Source organism: Periophthalmus magnuspinnatus, chromosome 1 (assembly GCF_009829125.3).
Source record: "Periophthalmus magnuspinnatus isolate fPerMag1 chromosome 1, fPerMag1.2.pri, whole genome shotgun sequence".
NCBI classification, from domain to species: domain Eukaryota; kingdom Metazoa; phylum Chordata; class Actinopteri; order Gobiiformes; family Gobiidae; genus Periophthalmus; species Periophthalmus magnuspinnatus.
This window is the reverse complement of record NC_047126.1, coordinates 4531599-4547310: the sequence shown is the minus strand read 5'-3', so window position 1 is coordinate 4547310 and position 15712 is coordinate 4531599. Positions and strand designations below refer to the sequence as shown.

Here is a 15712-nt window from a genome sequence, read left to right as displayed (position 1 = left end):
GCTCTTTTTAAAGGTCCTATATGACGCAAATTGACTTTTGGTAACTTTAAGTCATGTCATAATGTTGTTACCGCCTCAAAAACAGACCTGGAGTTGGCGTTTTGATTTGAAACTCTTTATTATTAGTCTGTCTGAAGCTCAAAACGCTCTGCTCCACCTCGTGATGTCATGAAGTGGTAGTTTTCAAGTGAACAGCTGCGTTTTACCTTTAGTTCAGTAGTAGATTCGCAATTCCAGAGGCTGAAATGATCCAAATGATTCTAGAAATGAAGGTGTGTGGAGTTTAAAAACACAGCGGAGCACTTCCTGTATCGCCACACGATGACATCACAAGGTGGAAAGGAGTGTTTTCAGTTTGAGAGAAGAACTCAGCCTAAATATGCAGGTTTGTTTGTGCGAATGAAACAAAAAAACACACAACTCCAGATCTGTTTGTGATGAGGAAACTTTCAGATTTGACTAAATGTCTCATCTGTTCTTCTCTATTTTCTAAGTTTGGTGAAGTTTATCGTTTTACTTCCTGGTTGGACACGGGCAGGTTCTTGGCATTCATAATATTAACATGGGCCAAAACTAAAATGGCTGTTTATGACTCGACTCATCACAATAAATGACAACACAATTATTTTTTAACGAAGTCGTAGTTGTCAGATAAATACTTTCTGCTTTTTGGATGGAGTTTTCAGATTCTGTTCTTGTACTCGCCGCTACTTCCTGTACTGCAGTATTTGTCTTTTCAACTTATTTTCTGCCACTAAACTTATGTAAAACAATGATAAATATTCACCACAGTCAGACGCCGTCCCCCCCAAAGCGAGTCATAATTAGAAAAATATGAAAACCCGTCATATGCACAAACGCAGAGTATCACAGACGAGCGGCGCTTTCCCCGAGTTCTGTACCATCAGTTTTATCGATTTTATAAAGTAACAGTGACCGTTTTTTTTTACCAGATTCATTCGTTCACTCTCAAAAGAGCAGTGTTGGAAGATAATGAAGTACATGTAGTAAAGTGCTGTACTTAAGTCGAATTTTTAGGCGTCTGTACTTTACTTAAGTCCATTTTACAGTGGATACTTTTTACTTTTACTTCACTACATTTGAGAGCAGTATCTGTACTTTCTGCTCCACTATATTTTCTTAACTGGGCTGAAAAGTAAAAAGTACTTTTCATCTGATTTGAGGGGTTATTTTTACCATGTTCGTGGAAACATCCTGAAATTTTCGAGTTCAAGTTTCGGCTTTGAGCAAAACAAAAATAAAAACACAAAATTCATGAGAAGAAATTGATTTGTTTTGTTACTGTGGCCAAAATATGCATCATTTTTAATCAATAAATATTTAACTGTAATACTTTATTTTACTCTTAAAGAACTTTAACTTAAAAGAGTACTTAAATACTTTTACTTAAGTAGATTTTTTTCATGTGATACTTTTACTTTAGATGGAGAACTTCACCCATTACTGCAAAAGACAATTCTAAAGCAGGTTATATTTAACTCCAATACTTTTACTCTTTAAGTACTGTTTTAAGTTTAAGTACTTCAATACTTTTACTTAAGTAGATTTTTTACCCACCACTGCAAAAGACAATTCTAAATCAGGTCATATTTAACTCTAATACATTCACTTTTTACTCTTGAAGTACTTTACTTTAGATGGAAAACGTCACTCACCACTGCAAAAATACTTTTTAAAAACAGGTTGTATTTAACTCTAATACTTGTACTCTTTACTCTTTAAGTACTCTTTTAAGTTTAAATACTTTAACACTTTTACTTAAGTAGGTTTTTTCATGTGATTCTTTAGATGGAGAACTTCACTCACCACTGCAAAATACAATTCTAAAATGGGTTATATTTAACTAATACTTTTACTTTTTACTCTTAAAGTACTTAAACTTAAAATAGTACTTAAACACTTTTAAGTAGATTAATCTTACGATACTTTTACTTTTAGTGTAGATGGAAAACTTCATCCACTACTGCAAAATACATTTCTAAAACAGGTTGTATTTAACACTAATACTTGTACTCTTTAAGTACTGTTTTAAGTTTAAGTACTTTAACACTTAAGTAGATTTTTTCATGTGATACTTTTACTTTAGATGGAAAACTTCACCCACCACTGCAAAGACATTTCTTAAACAGTTATATTTAACTCTCAGCTCATGTCTGGATCTTATTTCTAAATGTTTACAAATTCCCAAACTGTCTTGTGGTGCTGGTTATGAAAACACTTTCTGCTTGTTCTCGACATCGACTGATGAGACTCAAGAGGCAGAAAACCACAAAAGCTATGTCAGTAATTTATTTGTTGGCAAACAACTTTCACTGTTACAACAAATATTAGTTTTGAGATCATTCAACTTTGAACCCATACAAAAAGAATAAATAATTAGCATAATATTGTAATAATCATGATCATAATAATTTAAAAAAATAACCCAAAAACAAAGCCAGTGCCACTTTTATTTAGTCCTACATAGAACTGGCCTCTACCCTTCTAGCTTGTGTTGCCATCTTTAAACCAATAAACAGATAAATAAATAATCTCTCTCTCGGGGATATGGAGGGGGCTTGTGGGACACATGTGCGAGCGACACTTCACACGCTTTACCAGTCGACCCTCCTACATAAGTAAACATTGGCGTCTCCTCGTCGGACAGTGCTGCAGTGGTTTTCACATTTGTTCACTACACATATACAGTGTAATCTTGGCGTTTCGGGGTCAAAACTCCCTTCTGCTTTTGTCTCTTTCTTCCAGCAATGACATTTGGATCTCTTTTGTTCCGTACAGTAACCGTGTCAACCAGCACATCAGTTAACGTCAATTAGTATTTGGCAAAAGAGAGGATACGGACACGCTGCCGTTCGTTTCCTATTTTTGTTTCCTGTGGGCTCCGAACTTATAAAATGCTCTCACGAATCTCCGTAATAACCGTCTCTGTATCTCTTCAAAACTACACAGTGGTAAAGTATAGTAATAATTGATCTCAAAAGTGAGTGATAGCGACGTGTCTATAAAAAGTCCAGGATGAAGAGTGTCAGGTATATGTTTTATAATTAAAGAAGTGCTTCAGTGTCTCTGTATTCATGAAAACGCATTATGACATATGGTAGTTCCTCGCTCCTTCTACACCAGAGCGTCGAGACATTTCCGAAACAGTTCCACAGACAAAAAAAAAATAAAAAATTTGTAAACTCATATGTAAAAAATAAGACTTGGTCATATGCAACATTTGTATTGGTATTCTGTACAATACATAGAAATAGTTTGTGATTTCTTCATAATCCTTTTGATAACAGAAAAATGCTTACAGAAGAAAGGAAAGATAACCCATTTTTTTCTATCGAGTCTGTAATATGAGCTTCCTTATTTTTCGTTGAAATACACAGTAGCCGCGAGTCACTACAAGTCGCAGGAATGTTACACCAGCCCAGACACAACTCCATTTTAGCAGATATGAAACAGGAAGAGAGAACATCGGAGTGATATGTTTACAGTTTCTTCGCCCCCTCTAAGTCATTTCGGGAAGTGTCCATCCTCCATTTTGATTGGCAGGTAAAGGGGCGGAGCCTTTTCGCGGCTAGTTCATCACGTTGTGCACTGTTTACCACCTGCGCGTTCCCTTTTTTCGGAGAAGTTTCATCCAAAGTCTTTTGAGAGTGACGGAGAGGACAGACAAACAGACGGACAGGTCCTTTAACCGGGTTTTTGGACACTATATGCTATGATCTGCTAAAGAAGGTCCATATTCGGGGGGAGATTCGCAGAGCTACGATCAATCCAAAGATTCCATAGTAAAGTAACAGTGAAGAAAATTACAAAATCCCTCCCCGTTTCCTTTTTCATTCGCAAGTAATTGTCTTAGATAGATTCGCCCGTTGACTCCATTCATGACAATACATTCAGTTTCCTGCTTTGCACTTTTAACCGGCAACCACAGAAGTAAGTGTCACAAGTATTTGGCGATCTCGGGCTAGCTCCGTCTGTCAGATTTGGGAACAGTTTTTGTTCGAGGGGAGGGATAGCAGTCTCAAGGGCAGCTCTATAGACTTGTGACCAGGTGAGAAGGGTCTACGGGGGGTTCTTCGGGTGAGGAATCCGACTCGTCCTTATTTTCCGAAACCATGTACCCGTCGCTGCCACCACGGCCCATGTGGTAGTAGCTTTGCAATTCGTGGAGGTGGTTTCTGGACCCCAAGTTCGGCATGCTCTTGTAGTAGACGTCGTCGAGCTCGGGAGCAGTGGCGCTCTTACACGGCTGAAGCTCGCCCGAACTCTCGTCCTCGCCGTCGGTCAGCCCGTTCATGTGCGCGTCGGGCAGGTCGGTGAGCACGGGCATGCTGGTGTAAAGAGAGTCTCTGTGATTGGGCGAGTGCGTGTGCTCGTCTGTGTGCTCGTTGGTCAGTAAAGGGAAGAAGCTCTCGCTGGTTTCCTGGGGCATACGGCGCGGCCTGGCGAAGCTGTGCGGAGGAGGGGGCGGAGGCGGGTGGCTGTCCGGGGGCGGGGGTCGCGGCGGGAGCAGGGGGGCGTTGGACTCCTCCCTGATGATCTCCAGGCCCAGGTTCTCCTCGTGGGGGAAGGCCGCGGGGTTGTCCATCACCATGGGGCCGGGGTCCTCTTTGGAGCTGACCACGCAGCCGCTGACACCGCTGCTGCTGCTGCTACTGCTGCCCGGCATGCTCCCTACGGAAAAAAACAAGATACAGGGATTAGAAATACACCAAATGATTGAAAGATTGCTTCGTTGCGTATAATGTCTTTAGAGATTTTAATAGAATAATACCAAGAAAGTGGATTTCTCAAGAGAAAAGATGAAAAGAACAGTTTGAAGCTGAATTGGCTCACTATTTGTATTAAACAGCTTTCTATTTACAAGAAAATTAGCTTAAATTATGAGTTTATTACCTCAAGTGTGTGATTGATTCTAAATAAATACACGAAAACGAGTACAGAAGTAACAAAAAAACATGTACCAATGGAAGTGCCACACATACACTGCCTGGCCAAAAGAAAAGTTGCCACCAAAAAAAAAAGGTCACACACTCTAATATTTGGTTGTTCCGCCTTTAGCTTTGATTACGGCATGAATTCGCTGTGGCATTGTTTCGATTTCGCTTCTGCAAAGTCACAAGATTAATTTCCATCCAGATGTTGCATTGATGCTGGTCGAGTCTGACGCTGCACAAAGCTTCTCCAGCTCATCCCAAAGATTCTCAATGGGGTTAAGGTCTGGACTCTGTGGTGGACGATCCATGTGTGAAAATGACGTCTCATGCTCCTGATCCACTCTGTCACAATTTGAGCCTGATGAATCCTGGCGTTATCATCTTGGAATACGCCCGTGTCATCAGAGAAGAACAAATCCATTGACGGAACAACCTGGTCATTCAGTTTATTCAGGTGTCAGCTGACCTCATTCTGCTGAACCTAGACCGGACCAACCTCAACTTATTTGCTTAGTTAAATCCAGGTGGCAACTTTTATTTCCAGCCAGGCAGTGTATCCCAGAAAACACCTTTAGTGACTTTCAATTCTTAGATAATACGACGCTTCCTTTTTTCATTATACATTTGAAAAGTAGAAGTGTTTTGAGTTGAGTTCAGTTGAGTTCTTGACTTACTTTAGTGTTCGATTTGATTGTAAAGTTCTACATTCACGGACGTCACGCTGAATATAATGTATGTGGACTGTACTGAGCTATAAAGTTTAAAATGCTGCTTATAAAAGTTTTTAAACACGTTGCATTTCTGTATTTCACGTATCCTGTTGATTAAAGAAGCGTCTTTTTGAATGAACCTCGAAGAAATGGCTCCTCCTCGAGAGAACGCACGATAAGTATCAAGGGTTTTATGAGGTTATGCTGAAGATATCGTGAATCGAACAAACACATGGGACGTTACTGAACTAAAGCAAAGATAATAGACGCGATTGGAACCATTGATGAGGCTCTGCTGCAGCGAAAATGCAGAGAAATCCAGTCCCGTCTTGATGTTCTTCGTGCATTAAATGAGGTTAAACACTTTCGTAAACCACTATAATACACGTTTTAAACTGTAACGGGACTTTATGGACACCGTTTACACTGACCAAACAAAAATAAATGAAAGAAAAGTGAAAAAATGAGATGATGAGACAGCGAGTCACCTCCGTTGGCCATGCTGCTGTTGACCAGCTTGTTCATGAGGTTGTGGTTGCGCTCCGTGGTCGCTCTCTCGTGGTTGTTCAGGTACGACGGGATGTAATTGGAGGTCAGTTCTTTGAGGATCTTCTTCTCCAGAGTGGTCTCCTTGTGGTTGCTGTGGGTACCGTATCCCCCGCTGCGATCCAGGATCTGGACGCAGTCGCTCAGGTACTCGCTGCTGGCCATGCTGTAGTTGTTGGCGTGGTTGCCGTTGAGAGGGAGAGTGTCCATCACGCTGGAGTCTCTGGCATTGTTCAAAATGCCCTCTGAAGGAGAAAGATCAAATCATTAGATCATTGAGATTTGTCAGAAGGGATTTTTAATTATTGCCTGATTTTATGAGATAGTGAGAACTGAGCATAAAAATCTGTAATCATTTTCTTCAGTCAGAATATTGCTGCGAGGGGTCATAATTTATTTAACAGCATCTACTGATGTAATTTCTTTTTCCAATTTACTACTAGGTTTATAAATACGAAGTTTGTTGCAGCAGTAAAAATCTTTCGAATGGAGGAATTGGGCAAAACTCCAGACGAGCCTCCTGTACTTTAACGCTAAAACCTTCCCCTGACCAGTGCAGCGTTTCTGTAGCTTTCTCTTTATCTTAAACATACGACTTTAACCAAACTGATGTACAAAATAAAACACTATCATTTAAACTAATACTGTATTTCTCTCCAACCCTTTATTTGTCAGAAAAGTGACAAACAAAAGCTAGTAATATTACGTGGACTGGAGAATTGAGGCAGAGCGTTAATGTGGCTGACAGCCAAACAAAAGCTGCTACTCTGTTTTAAATTGGACTCAAAATCATAGTCAGAGTGCTTTTCAAACTAGCAAAGAAAGAAGGCAGTGGATGGTGTCAAAGTAGTTGAGTATTAATTTAGCCGTACTTGTGTCTCGGTACGGCGCTAATGGACGGCATGAGGGAGGAGAGAGAGAAGACAGATACATGAGTGCATACAAGATTAAACAACCACACAATCAGCAAAGCGTAATTAAATTTGCAAAATGACACAGTTTTGAGTGCACATTTAGCTAGCACATCCAAAGAAACAGCTACATGTACAGTACAAGGACAGACTCCAATGAAGGGCGTTTCAACTAAAAATACACATGGCTCCCAAGTGACTTATGAAACAGGTGGATCGCTATAGTTTTAAAATCACTTATACTGAATTAAATGCATGGATTATTTTTTTTAAAGCTTGTGTTTGCTCTGTCTATAATCTGTGACACCCGTGGATCTTTACGTTAGAATTTGCACATTTTAAATCGCAATATTCATCTAAAACGACTTAATAAAAGAAGCATGTCGGCCCAGTTCTGCGTTAGAAAACTGCGGCGTCCAACGGGAGCTGACGTCGCCGTAAACTTCATCGCAACAAAGAGTCTCCGATGAAAAGCTGCAGATCACGCTAACGAGCTACGGATTTTTTTTTTACATTCGTGCCAAAATTTCTACGTAACGTTACCGAATCCTACGTGTATCACTGAGTAAGAAAATAAAAGCGGAGAACGAAGTGCGTACGTCACAGTGGGCGTGTCCCAGTGGCGGTGAAAATGGGGGTTAATCGGCAATATGGTGTCGTGAAAATAAGCGATTAAAGATTGTTCAAACACGCATGAATCACTGCAAAAACAAGTTCGAGACAGTAAATGAGAAGGAAACAACTATAACGCGGTTGAAAGCTCTGAAAAGTATGTTTTTTTAGACCTGATTTAAGCTGTGTTCTAAAAAGTCTACGTGAATTCAGGTAATAGGTAACATTTGATTTGATTGATTTGCGCCGAAATGACTAAAAAACGCTGTCGAATCACCAATTAAGAAAATAAAACTGGACAACGAAGTTAAGTAAAGAGCAGAGGACGTGTACTCGAAGCGGTGAAAACAGGGATTGATCGGCAATATGGCGTCTTGAAAATAAGTAATTACAGACTGTTTAACCCTTTAACCCTCTGGTGCGTAGCGGTCACAGTTACTAAAACATAACTTTCTCTTTAATGCATTGGTTTATGTGGTGGAGCCTCTAGAGTGCTCTCTGCTGCCACACTCCATTGAGGTCAGTTCAGTGGTCAGTCGGTGTAACTGCAAGTAAATGTCCTCTGGTTTTCTTATTCAGGCCTAAACATTGCACCTAAACAGTGTTGAAATTTCCCCAAAAATTGTTAAAATGTTTTTCAAAGCATAAAAAGAAACATGTGTTTGTATATTTACAACAGAACACAAGTTAATTCATTTTTACAGGCAGTTCACAAAGATGTTTCATGTCCTGAGAAGAATAAAAACTCATAATTCATGCATCAGAGGGTTAAAGACGCTCACCTAGAGTTTTTTTTTTCTTTTTTTAGCCATAAAAATCACATTAAAGGAAGTATCAGCCTGTACTTTAGCCTTTTCCCACACAACTTTCTCTATTTTACACCTCTATCCATCCTTATTTTTCCTTTGACGCGCTCTGATTGGTCGTCTTCGAGGGCGGCGTGAGCACATTACCGTAACGACAGTCACACATTTAAAGAGCGTCGTGCCTCTGCTTTGAGACGCCGTTTGAATTTACACGATCGCACAATTGGTTGCGGAGTTACGGTAACGGAAAGCCGGCAACCGCGAGTCTATTTAGCATCCGACACTACAGGGTTAAACACACGCAAATTCCTCCAAAAACAACTTCGAGGGAGTAAATAGTGACATGGTTTTGTAGAAAATAAACACACAATTACACAAAGTCGGTAAAAGAAACGCTCTGAATCTACGCACGTATAAGATTTCATAGAGGCCAAACTAATCCACAGCTCCATTTCAAATTACAGGGAGTATAAACCGTGTTTGCTATTAGATAAATATCTACACTCCACTGCTACAAGCTGGCAGTGTTTGAGGAGGTTTTTATGCGGTGTAGAGGCTGCCCACTGGGTGTCCTTTGTGAAAGACAATATGATGGATGGGAGTCCCTTGGGAGCCACAGTGATAACAGACATTACTCTCCAATGCATCACAGTTATACTTTTGGCTATAAGGCAGGCAGCATGCAGCAAATACATGTAAAAGTGCTTTATTATTTCTAAAAAAGAGAAAGATGAGAAAGGCAGACCTTGAGTGCTGTACATGCCCACGGCCGGGTTGTTATAGACTGCAGAATCCCCCAGGAGTGTGTTATAAGGATTGTTAGTACCATGGGGACGAAGGAGAGCATTAGTTATAAGATGATTAGCCATGGCTCCTGGTACAGGCAGATAGAGAGAGAGAGAGAGAGGACAGAAACAGACGAGTGGAGTAGAAAAGGGAAGACAGTATGCAGATGTGGCAGTGAAGAAGTGGATGGGACGTGAGTGTGTGGAAGAAAGAGGGAAGAGAAAGAGCACAGGTAAATCAAACAGGCAAAAAAAGAAAAAAAAAAAAACGCAAAAAAGTCTGAGGTGAAAAGCAACTGGACAAGTCATACTGGCAGCCGGACACGTACACAGGCTGGACGGAGACACGGAGAGGTGTGTGCGCTGCGCCCTCAATAAACGCTTGGGCAGGGAAGCGTGACGACGGCGGACTTAATGGACAAAAGATCTGGGAATGTGTCTGGTGGAGAGAGGGAGCTCGGCCGTGGGGTGACTCAGACTCAGGCAGCACGGAGTATTGTTACTTCAAAATAATGCTGTTAAAGTAGTAGTAGTAGTAGTGGTACTGTGAATATTTGATTGGCTTTTTGTAACCGTATGTTTGACAAATAAAGGCGGATTTGCGTAACGTCGCGCTTTAAAAACCAATGGAACGCCAACGAGAGTGAGGAAATATTTATGATTTTTGTGTTTTTAAATAGGATTGAAGCTCATATGTTACACAAAATTGACTCTTGTGCGTTTTAAGTCGTGTTTTGATGCTAATACCTCATCAAAAACATATCTGGAGTCCTTTATTATGAGTCTAGCTACATCTCCAAAGCTCAAAATGCTCTGTTGCACCTTGTGATGTCATGAAGTGCTAGTTTTCCCGTTAACACCTCCTTTTTTTACCTGTAGTTCATTGACGATAAGAGTAAATCCAGGGTTGAAATCGCTCAAATGATTCCCGTGAAGGTGTGTGGAGTTTAAAAAAAACACATCGGAGCACTTCCTGTATTACCACATGATGACATCACAAGGGGGAAACGGCGTGTTTTCAGTTTGAGAGAAGAAAAACTCAGTCGAAATGTGCAGGGTTTGTGCGTTTTAAACACGTGAATGAAGGTTTGTGATGAGGAAACATAACATAGATGATAAAACGGCGGATTATTATGGGCCCTTTAAAGTCGACAGCCAAATTAGAATAATAAAACAAAACAAAAAAACAAAAAAAAAACGTGTTGAAATGTAGTGTTCATCCTGCCCAGCCTTGACGTTAATGGAGCTCAACAGTCCTGCCTGATTCCAAGACCGCAGAGGTTCTAGAAGTAAATTGGAGTAAATTGGAGGCTAACCAGCCATAGACCATGATGCAATGATTTAAGAGCAAAAACACCAACAATTCAGCAGAAACGCTCTCATATCTTTTTCCAGTTTCAGTCTTAAAGGGCCCGTGTTACGACGTTCTCTCATCTGTTCTAATGTCGTTTCCTCGTCACAAACAGACCTGGAGTTGTGTGTTTTTTTTGTTTCATTCACACACAAAACCTGCAGATTTAGGCTGAGTTCTTCTTCTCTCAAACTGAAAACACTCTATTCCACCTTGTGATGTCATCGTGTGGTGATACAGGAAGTGCTCCGCTGTGTTTTTAAACTCCACACAGCTTCACTAGAATCATTTGGATCATTTTAGGCCTGGAACTGCAAAATCTCCACTGAACTAAAGGTAAAAGGAGAAGTTAAAGCCAAAAAATGAGGCGAAATTTGAATTTTTAGGCAAATTTTCAGTCAGATCCAGTTTACTCAGATACTAACACAAAATCACCTCTGTGTATTTTTTAAGTGTCTAATGTGACAACAAAAAGAAGCAAGACATTTAGACCTGGCTCTGTTCATGTTTCTCTTTTGAATGGGCCAAAAATGGTCAGTTTTGTCTGTTTTTACACATAAAATCTCTTAGTTTTATATAAAAACATGACATGATGAAAAACCCGTAATACACTTGTTTATTACATTTATGTGAGTGAACGACAGGAGGGATTTCAAACAGATATCTCGAAGTTTAAGATTTTTTCATGTTCACCTGCAGCGTCTCACCTTAATAACTTAAAGTGCTCGTGTTAAACTGTTTTCTGATCTGTTCTAATGTCGTTTCGTCATCACAAACAGACCTGGAGTTGTGTTTTTTTGTTTCATTCACACACGTTTAACGCACAAACAAACCTGCATATTTAGGCTGAGTTTTTCTCTCAAACTGAAAACGCTCTGTTCCACCTTGTGATGTCATCATGTGGTGATACAGGAAGTGCTCCGCTGTGTTTTTAAACTCCATTTCTAGAATCATTTGGATCATTTCAACCCTGGAATTGCCAGTCTACTACTGAACTAAAGGTAAAATATAACCGTTAACGTTGAAAACTACCACTTCATGACATCACAAGGTGGAACAGAGCGTTTTGAGCTTTGGAGATGTTACAGACTAATAATAAAATGTTACTCCAACATGTAAGAATGAAACAAAACACAACTTCAGGTCTGTTTTTGAGGCGATAACAGCATTATAACGTGGTCAAAAGCCGAGAGGAGTCAGTTTTGCGTAATGTCAGATAATGGACGACGCAGGATGTTGCCGCTCAAGCTAATACTTTTATGTTCAAATTTGGTTCGTGTTCTGATGACGTACAGTTAAAGATGTTATTCTATACTCCGCCCAAATCTGGACTCATTACAAAAAAGTCAGTCTCCAAAAGCTGCAGGTGGATTAAAACGACGCTTTAGGAGACCACGATGGACGAGTGCGACCGAGATGTTTGTCACGGCACGATTCGACACTTTTCTGCGCTAAGAACTTTAATGTACAGTTTTATTTGCAGCTGAATAAGTCAAAAAATGAAATAAAGTCACTCACAAACATCAGATTCAGTGCAATCCGCTTCAGTAAAAGATGTGGAGACACTGGTGTGGCTCTTTTTAAAACGTAAATGTTACTGTTTGTATCGTCACTGTCGTTGTCGTTGAATTGATTTTAATAGTTTCCACATTGCTGATTAGCCTAGAGCTCCAAACACAATACAAATACAGTTTTTCCGGAAAGTCTATGGAAAAATTTAACGGGAATTGAACTTACGACAGGAGTTTTAACCTCTGAATACAGCCCTGCGTGAATCTGCTTTATATTTTTATTTATTTTTACTGAATCGTGACCAAACCCGCTGCTGTTTCCATGTTCTATATATGATATTTTTGCATGAAACTACAAAAATACCTGTTGCGAAAACACAGACCACAGTGTTTTAGGGAGTAGCACTTAATAAATGTAATAAATTTAAACGGCAGGAGTAAATGTAGTCGAGCACTAAACGCCTAGACAGAGGTAGTAAACTGTAAGTGACATTATAAATATGCTGCGTAAAATGGAGGCAGATTATTTCAAACTGCCTCGCGAAGAAGCTCTAAATTAAACCCGCTCCCGTCATTTCAACAAGTCAATCTCCTCTCAGGATCCAATTCGGTCCTTTCCATCCATGAAAGCTGCAGTAACATAGCCATTTGAAATCTCCGAGCTACTTTCCGCGGAGGAATAGAGCGAGAGAGTGAGTCCAGGATGTGGTGGAAGTGGAGGAGGACGGGGAAGAGCGGGGAAGGGGGGAGCGGTCTCTTTAGCCTGCCTCTCTTAAGTGTGTGATAATTCTGCAGCTGACACACACACACACACACACCGCGTAGCTTTAGCATCAATCTGTCATGCTAACAGCTTATTAGCGGCCGGGAGGAAACGGGGGCCACACCTCTACTCCTGGACGACCAAAACGGCGGCATGAACGTGCGCTCGTGTCACAATGTTTAGGCATTTGCTCCGTCTCTACGCTCGTTCAATCTGTCCTCGCTGACCATTACGGCAACGGTAATAACCACGGAATATACTGGAAATACTTAGCATAATACCCATTTAACTGCTAACAGCGGTCGACGTATACGGGGTGGGGGGTGGGGAGCTAAGCCGGACGCGTCTTATGTGCTTACCTATGCATTTGTGATAGTGTGGTTAAAGGGCTTTAAAGTCTGGAGGAAGATTATTAAAGCTGGCAGTAAATTTGCATTATTTACAGTGAAGGAATTGGTCATGTAGTAAAGTCCTTTGAAGGATCCAATATAGTGAAGTAACAATACGCTTGTAAAGTCCCGCGTGGCCATAGCGAGAGGGTTTACGCGGTCGAATGTGATTATCATATTTGAAAAAAGACTAAGTCGAACCCGTGAAACTTGTTAAAGCGTCTGTATTACTCTTATTTTCTGATTTTACAATGTTATAATGTGGTTTTCTCATCACAAACAGACCTGGAGTTGTGTTTTGTTTCATTCACGCATGTTTAACGCACAAACCCTGCATGTTAAAGACAAGTTCTCACTCCGTTCCACCTTGTGATGTCATCTAGTAAAACAGGAAGTGGCTCATTGTGTTGTTTAAACTCCACACACCTTCGTTTCTAGAATCATTTGGATGATTTCAGGTCTGGAATTGCCAATCGCTACTGAACTAAAAGTAAAAGGAGCTGCTAACTTGAAAACTACCACTTCATGACATCACATTTCACTAATAATAATAAACTTTAGAGCCGCAAAGTGAGTCATTTTACTGTAGACTGGAAACAACTTTTAGCTTGTGGTGTACGGTCTCTTCACTGCCAAATCCTGCTGCATATTAATGTTGTTTCCTCATCACAAACAGACCTGGAGTTGTGTTTTGTTTCATTCACACATGTTTAACGCACAAACCCTGCATATTTAGGCTGTTCTTCACTCCGTTCCACCTTGTGATGTCACCTAGTAACACAGGAAGTGCTCCATTGTGCTGTTTAAACTCCATACACCTTCATTTCTAGAATCATTTGGACGATTCAGCTTCAGTTTTTAAGGATGTAACTACATTCTAACATGACTAAAATATGCTGTACTTTTTGCTTTTAATATTATTTTTATCATGATTATTTGTTTGTGTTGTGATTTTAATGTCTTTCTTATTCTCTAAAGCAGTTTGAATGACTTTGTGGACCATTTGTGCCGTACAAATAAACTTTCCTTGCCCTAAATAACGTCTTTTGGAATTTGTACCATAAATAAGCAACATTTCTGACTCCTAAAGGTTATATATTATATTTTTATCTATGTTATAATGTTGTTTCCTCATCACAAACTCCTCATTCACACACGAACACACAATGTCTGCACTTTCTCTCAAACAGAAAACACACTGTTCCACTTTGTGATGTCACGTGGTGATACAGGAAGTGCTCCACTGTGTTTTTAAACTAAACGCACCTTGAATCTAGGATCGCCTGGATAATTTCAGCCCTGGATTTGCCTAATCTGTGCTGAACGAAAGGTAAAAGGAGCCGTTTACTTCGAAACTACCACTTCATGACATCACAAAGTGGAACAGAGCATTTTGAGCGAAGACTCGATACTCAAACATGCGTAAATGAAACAAAACACAACTCCTGGTATGTTTTTGAGGACGTAACCACATTCTAACACGACTAAAAGCTCACAAGAGTCAATTTTGCGTAATATAGACCCTTTAATAAAGCATAACTGAGCATAATGCAGTAAAACGTACATGAAGTATTTACTCTAACTACGTCCAAACAAATGAAAACTACTGACGGATCGTGGATGCTAAGTAGTATGTGCCAATTATTTACAGTTATAGATAAAAATATGTCTTAATTTCTGGCTGTAGGAATGGAAAAAATATGTTTGAGAGAAGTGTTTTGGTGCTAAATATGTGGAAAATGTAAAAAAAAAAAAGAACATTAACATACAAAACCTGCTCTTCTCTCTACAATAAATGATTCTGACTAGGCCTGTCATAATAAATCCTGCATCAACTTATCGTTCAACACATAACAGATGGAACAATCATTTTTGGAGGTCAATGTTTATCATGGGTACTTATAGTGTGTAATGTGATACACAGTGTAATATCGTGTACATTTACTTCAGCGATATATCACACTTCTGAATGTGTTATTGTGACAGGCCTAGTTCTGACTGCTGTTTACAATCCACTTTGCTAATCCTGTCTCGAGCGGAAGAACACAGGGCTATGATGTGAAGTTTGGGCTCCAACCTCTCCGCTAAATGACAGCATATGCTTTGAGGCGTCCTGCTGTTAATAAAGTACATACAGTGACAGCGATGGGCATGCAAATGGTAGCTATCCCGCCGTTACCTCTGTTGAGAGTAGCAGAGCTGTTGATGTCTCCAGTGATGAAGGAAGACTCCTGTTTCCTCACGGTGTCGTTCCACATGCGCCGGATTCGGCTCTGCGCGGAGACGAGTAGAAGAGGAAGAAGAAGAAGAAGAGGAGGAGACAAAGAAGCAGTGGAAGTGATAGGAGCCAGGGTAAGGAGAGGGAAAGACAAC

General features: G+C 40.1%; 1 protein-coding gene across 5 annotated transcripts in view; it reads right to left on the bottom strand.

Annotated features, from left to right (window-relative positions):
* Nucleotides 1-2308: 2308 nt before the first annotated feature.
* adgrl3.1 (adhesion G protein-coupled receptor L3.1) overlaps nucleotides 2309-15712 on the bottom strand; it is a 220900-nt gene continuing 207496 nt past the window's right edge. For all 5 annotated transcript variants that reach the window (XM_033966996.2, XM_033966987.2, XM_055223687.1 and 2 more), the window contains 3 exons: nucleotides 15519-15612; nucleotides 6154-6456; nucleotides 2309-4692 (listed from right to left, as the gene is read on the bottom strand). In XM_033966996.2, coding sequence (XP_033822887.1) covers nucleotides 4052-4692; nucleotides 6154-6456; nucleotides 15519-15612 — 1038 coding nt within the window. In that variant the 3' untranslated portion in view covers nucleotides 2309-4051. The remainder of the gene's footprint in view (nucleotides 4693-6153; nucleotides 6457-15518; nucleotides 15613-15712) is intronic.